At 44.9% G+C, this 5,892-nt stretch overlaps 1 protein-coding gene and 1 long non-coding RNA gene across 2 annotated transcripts; one reads left to right on the forward strand and one right to left on the reverse strand.

Moving 5' to 3' along the window:
* Positions 1 to 306: 306 nt before the first annotated feature.
* Positions 307 to 3,804, reverse strand: LOC112569336. The gene is made up of 4 exons (XR_003100374.1): positions 2,976 to 3,804; positions 1,748 to 1,816; positions 937 to 996; positions 307 to 643 (listed from the first exon to the last, which is right to left on the reverse strand). It is a non-coding gene; the product is annotated as an uncharacterized LOC112569336 (long non-coding RNA).
* On the forward strand, positions 3,805 to 5,610 carry LOC112576577 (adhesion G protein-coupled receptor L3-like; the record flags this gene model as incomplete). Its single annotated transcript, XM_025259142.1, has 1 exon — positions 3,805 to 5,610. A coding segment is annotated over one exon (978 nt), but the record flags the coding sequence as incomplete, so codon positions are not given.
* Positions 5,611 to 5,892: the final 282 nt, after the last annotated feature.

Raw genomic sequence — 5,892 nt, forward strand, 5'->3', positions numbered from 1 at the left:
GTGTTAGATGATTTTGTAGTTGTATCAGTGTGAAATATACTACATTACCTCTTAAACTACAAAGTAAAGGAACTGAACATGTCCACCACAGTTAGCTTAATAAACCGCGGTTTATGTCAGTCAACCTGTTGTGTGTTTGGTGTTGGGAGGAGACTGGTGCGTGCATTCGGATGAGAGTGTTTACAACTAAATGTTTATTAAGTGTCATTAACATCATGTCATTGGAATGTGATGCACGTGAGTGCATGTGTATGAACATTTTCGTGCACGAACATTTTAGCATGTTGAGTAAACACATAATATGGCTACATGTCTTTCTGTCTATTTATGTCTGTTGTCACGTACAGCTCTACAACGTATTCGAACTAGATGTAAACACCAACAAAATATGAGTTTAAGAAATAATTTACCATTAGAAAAAATCAACAAGCAAAATGATTAAGATGATTAACCATGCGTTAAAATAATAACAGTAAGTCCTACAAGTCTGCTGTTGAAGTGTCTGCGTCAGGTCCACGGCTTCCAACAAAGAAACCCGATACATACCAGTCTTTGCCCAGCTGCCTCCACTCTTGGAGTTCAGTTACATCCGACACACCAGCCAACGACGAACATAGATACAGGAAGAAAATGAAATAAAAACCTGGACAGAACATATGAAAAAATCTGAAAATCATTCAATTTAACTATTTCACTAATTTAATATTCGCTAATTGAAAACATAATCAAAAACATAGATTGAAACAAAATCAAAACTGAGGCAGACTCACCCTCACAGGTTTCACGTGAATTATTTACACTTTTCTTACCTGGTTTTCAACTTTAGGTCCGGTCAGGACACTACACAGCGCTGCCAAAACAAAACAAAACAAAACAAAACAAAACAAAACAAAACAAAAAAACCGTCAAGGACAAAAGACAGGCAGCAAAACTCACTCTTCTGCTCCCTCCATCCTAATCTTCATCATCGACACCAGTGCAGCCCCTCGCTGACGCCTTGACATCAAACAAAAAGCGCCCGACATAAAGAGACTCCGACACGGTACACGGACTTTTCGCCGACGGACGTTTCGCCGCCGGACGTTTTGGAGCCGGACGCTTTGCCGACCGGACGTTTCGCCGCCGGACGTTTGGGCGCGGGGCACTTCATTTCGGCATTTCACGCGGGACCTTTAGCCGAAGTCAAGTGTGTGACGCCCCTTAGCTCACACATTTCTCTCGCCATTGTATCAATGTATCAGGGAACTCTCTCTCACAATCCTATCCCTCCTCATGTGAACCGTTAGCTCACACATTTCTCTCGCCATTGTATCAATGTTTTTTCTCAAAGCTGTTGCGCATAATCTGTGACAATCAAAGTGAACTGTCTGTGAAGTCTGTGTGTAAAATTTGTTTGAAATAAAGAATTATTGTGTAATCTAGTAGTTACTTTCATTCTTTGAGAAGTAAGTAAACTCTCTCTCTCTCTCTCTCTGACATAATGCGGCGAAACGCCGGTCGGCAAAACGTCCGACTCCGAAACGTCCAGAGGCGAAACGTCCAGTCGACAAAACGTCCGGCTCCGAAACGTCCGGCGGCGAAACGTCCGTCGGCAAAACGTCCGCACACGCTCCGACACTCACACCCACGCACACACCCAAACACTCTCACGCATAACACAACCCATCTGCCTACGTTTTCCATTCTCATTTTAAAATAAAATAAAAATAGAAAGCTGGTCTGTGACATCTGTATACATACACTGTACCTTGATGTCTCTGCCTCTTCTCTAAGTGCAGAGAAAGTGCAAAGATATTTTGTCATTCACAGCCCTAACCTTGAGCAGCAAGAGAGAAATGACAGTTTTCGTAACTAGCCACTTCATCGTATCTTTTATAACTGAACAGTACGAGACGCACATCGGCATGATACAGACTAACACTCGTAATACACACAAAATACATAGTAATAAGTAGCAAAGGTCAAATCACAATGAACTTTATTGTATCTAATTCACTCAGAAGTAAAGGATGGTCCCTTCACCAAACTGATTTACGTTTAGAGAGGGACGTTTGCTGTCAGCATCACAAACGATCTTCACACTTGGTTTCACTTAAGTGAGGAGATAGTTATCTTTGGTCAGGGGCGGACTCGAGCTTTACAGCGGCCCAAACATTATTAAAAGAGCGGCCCTTCTCACTAAAATAGGTCTATAATATTATTCTATAGAACAAAATAGGTCCACCGGGCATTGCCCAAATGCCCGACTGGCCAGTCCGCCACTGTCTTTGGTTATACCGACAGTACAGCCGCTGATATGAAGAGTGCTCAGTGCTGAGAAAACACACCAGGACTTTGTAGGAAACAAGATGGCCACACTAGTAGGACACCAGGAACCTCTACCTCCCACAGTCCAGCTACGTAAGCTGGTATTCTTTGGTCATCTGACTTGGACGACACCCTGTCGAAGACTGTCCTTCAAGGCACCCTGGAGGGTAGTCGACGCCACGGTGACCAGAGGAAGAACTGACTTGCGAATGTCAAAAACTGGACTGGTCGTCGTGTACAGGACCTGCTGACTATCGCCCACAGTCGACAAGAGTCTGTCCCCAGCCACAGGTGTCTGGAGTAAATATCTCGTTATTATTCCAATGACTACTAATGATTTAGCAACGTAGACAATTCTGAGGTCACAAAACATGACTTTCTTGAGAAAAGCAACTATGTCTTTTGAAGTGTAGTTTTCCTCATTTTGTTTTGCCCGGAAAGGAAAAGGTAGGAGTTATAGAAGTGGCTACTTGGATTTTATTTCTTGAGGAAAAAAAAACGAAAGAAAAGAACAACAGAAGGTCGGTAGGTACACACATCCACGTCTGTTATAAGCACAAGGTAAGGTGTGACTCTGCTAGTACTATCATGGTCTACCTCTTGGCTTATTACTGATCTATCGTCGGTCTACGAAATGTCATAAATTTGTGAGAACTTGTGTCACTGACCTCAGGTTTTCTTCCGCAGGGCGTGTGTCGCAACCTGACCTGCCCGGGCGGCAAGTTGTTGGACTCGGAGAACAGCACGTGCAGCACGGCGCTGGCGAATATCCGGGGCCTGATTTACAAGCTGAACATCAGCCTCGTTCCCACCACGGAACTCGCCTTGAACATATCTAGGAAACAATCTTTCGAGGAGCTGATGCTGCAACTTCAACGGCAACTCGAAAACAAGACTCAAAACTATGCTTTTGAATATGTTTTAAATGTCACTTTAGAGTTATTTCTTTCTAACTCTACAGATCAGGCAAAGATACTCAAAATAATGCTTACAGGGGACATAACAGCGTCAAGGGAGATAAAAAGGGACATTGCAGAGGGTTTCTTAGTTCAGAATCTCCTCATTGATAGTTGGATTGTGCAGAGGATAGATTTTATAGAGAAAGTAACTCTCATTCAGCACATCGATATAGAATCGCCCCAAAACACCACGACAGTTGAAAAAAATGTGACTATCTACAAAAATGCCTATAGCACATGGGCTCAAGACGCGTTGAAAGGCCCGTATGTAGCGGAAACGCGACGAATAAGGCTTTTAAATGCACTAGTGAGAATCCCTCCTTCAAGAAATGATATTTCCGAAGTTCGAGATTTCTTAACAATTAAAAAGAACGTTCAAGAATCCTTGAAAATTAAAATGAACTCATTACTTTTATGCGCCTATGTCCAACTCTCGAGGGACGAGTTCATGATAAGGGAGGGGGCAGATGGCCAGAAAAGACTGGTCGTGGTAAGCGAACATGAGGAGGCGGAGTTAGACAGTCTGTTGTACGTGAGTCTGGAGGAGAACGAAGTGCTCAACGTGTGCATAGAAACATTAGAAGCCCTCAAGCATGTCCCTAAGATCAGGTCCTCCCCGCTGTGGCAACACCTCCTGTCCTGGATCGCCATCCCCATGTCTATTCTCTGCGTGTTCCTCACATTTGCTGTCTACGCCTTACTTCCGGCGCTGCGCACGCAGCCGGGGCTAAACGTGATGGGCACGTGTGCCGCTCTCTTCGTCGCGCAGGTGGCGCTGATGCTGGCGTCAAACCTTCAGACCTCTGGAGTGTGGTGCCAGGCCCTGGGGATCTTAGTTCACGAGGCTTGGCTGAGCGTCTTTTGCTGGATGGTCGTGTGTTCCATGCACATGTTCCAGGTGTTCTCTGCCAAAACTCGCCACGAGTCCAGGTCGTTGATCTGGGAAACCACGCAAAACATCGCAGTGTCCATCTTACTTCCGGCTGTCGTGGTGGCGCTAGTAGTCGCTGTCTCGTACGTGCAATCGAAAGGCGAGTCTATCGGCTACAGCAGCGAGTCTTGTTTTCTGAGCTCGCAGCTGCTGGTGGGAACGGCCATGGTGCTGCCACTCTCTGTCATTGTGGTGCTCAACCTGGTGCTGTTCTTGCTGACACTCAGGCGAATCCACGAGGTGACGAAACTCAAGCCACACTCGGACTCCAGGCAGGAGACCTACCAGCACGTGTGGGTGTGCGCGCGCCTGTCGATGCTTACCGGCGTCATGTGGACGCTGTCGCTCCTGTCAGAAGGTCTTGATCTGGACTGGCTGCGCGGTCTGTCCATCCTAGCTAATGGCGGGCAAGGAGTTCTTCTGTTAATCTCTTACGTCACTACTCGGCGCGTGCGCATGCTGCTGTACACACGTGTCGGGTACCGTGATGACGTCACGTCGAACACACGGTCGACAACCGACAAACTCTCGTCAACTATTGTTGACGCTGTGTCTACTATTCACAGCTTGGAACAAAAATCGTAGTCTGAGGAGCACCTTCAAATTGTTGTTTTGGCATCCTTGATGTGTTAGCTTAAATAATGAATTATTTCCATCGTAGGAGTAATTATGACGGAAGCAGAGAAACGAGGAGCGGACAGCAAAAACCTATAACGTCCACTAATGTTGATGTCCGAAAAAAGTAAATATGTTTGTATAGGAAATAAAAACTATTTATAGACTGCAATTCTTATATCAGAAAATGAGCTGAAAACGTCTCCAAGGATGAAATAAGACAATAATTTTCATTACTTACATAAATTCACATAACTAAGCAAAAGGGAGTCTTTGTGAAAGTTTCACAAGTGTTTGAAATGTTAATGTCTATGTTAGTGAGTTAAATTTGATTGTGAAGCTTGATTGTGTCCATGGGTTGCAGCCTCAAGGGCGCGCAACTGTAAGGAGGAGTGGGTAGAGACAGCGAGAGGTCACGTGCCTGTTCGTCTGAGCATGCGCAGTGACGAATCAGTCGAATGTCGGGCATATTCTGCTCACGTCTGTTTTACAAAACACAAGTGACTGTCAACCAGTCAAACTCGACGGACGCCTTGTCAGATGAGGCATTGAGCTTTGACGAACAGCACACCGCAGTGTCACGTGCTTCTCGCCCTGTCCTTGATCTCTTGACTTGACGACTGGACTGTAGAGTTTGGCATTTAGAGAGTGGCATGTAGGTAGTGGCATGTAGAGAGTGGTATGAAGTGACTGACATGTACAGACTGGCATGAATAGAGCGGCATGTTTATACTGGGATGTAGAGCGTGACACGTTCATAGTGCCATTTTGAGACTGGCATGTGGAGAATAGTATGTAGAGACTGTCAAGTAAAAACCAGCATAGAGTGGAATTTAGAGAGTGGCATGTAGAGACTAGCATGCTCAGAGTGGCATGTACAGCATGTACAGACTGGCAGGTAGAATAAAGAGGGAGCTTTCCGTAATCTCTGTCTACACAGCAGCAGCTGTTGGATATGTTGATTCAATCAGTGTTGACAAAAAATAATTTCCACGGTGTCATCAGATAAATGTTTTACTTTCCATTGGACCTTTTTATGTTATTTAAAAAAAATCAGCAACTCTACAGAATATCTAAAGA

The sequence above is a fragment of the Pomacea canaliculata genome, linkage group LG1 (genome assembly GCF_003073045.1).
Source record: "Pomacea canaliculata isolate SZHN2017 linkage group LG1, ASM307304v1, whole genome shotgun sequence".
In the NCBI taxonomy this organism is placed as follows: domain Eukaryota; kingdom Metazoa; phylum Mollusca; class Gastropoda; order Architaenioglossa; family Ampullariidae; genus Pomacea; species Pomacea canaliculata.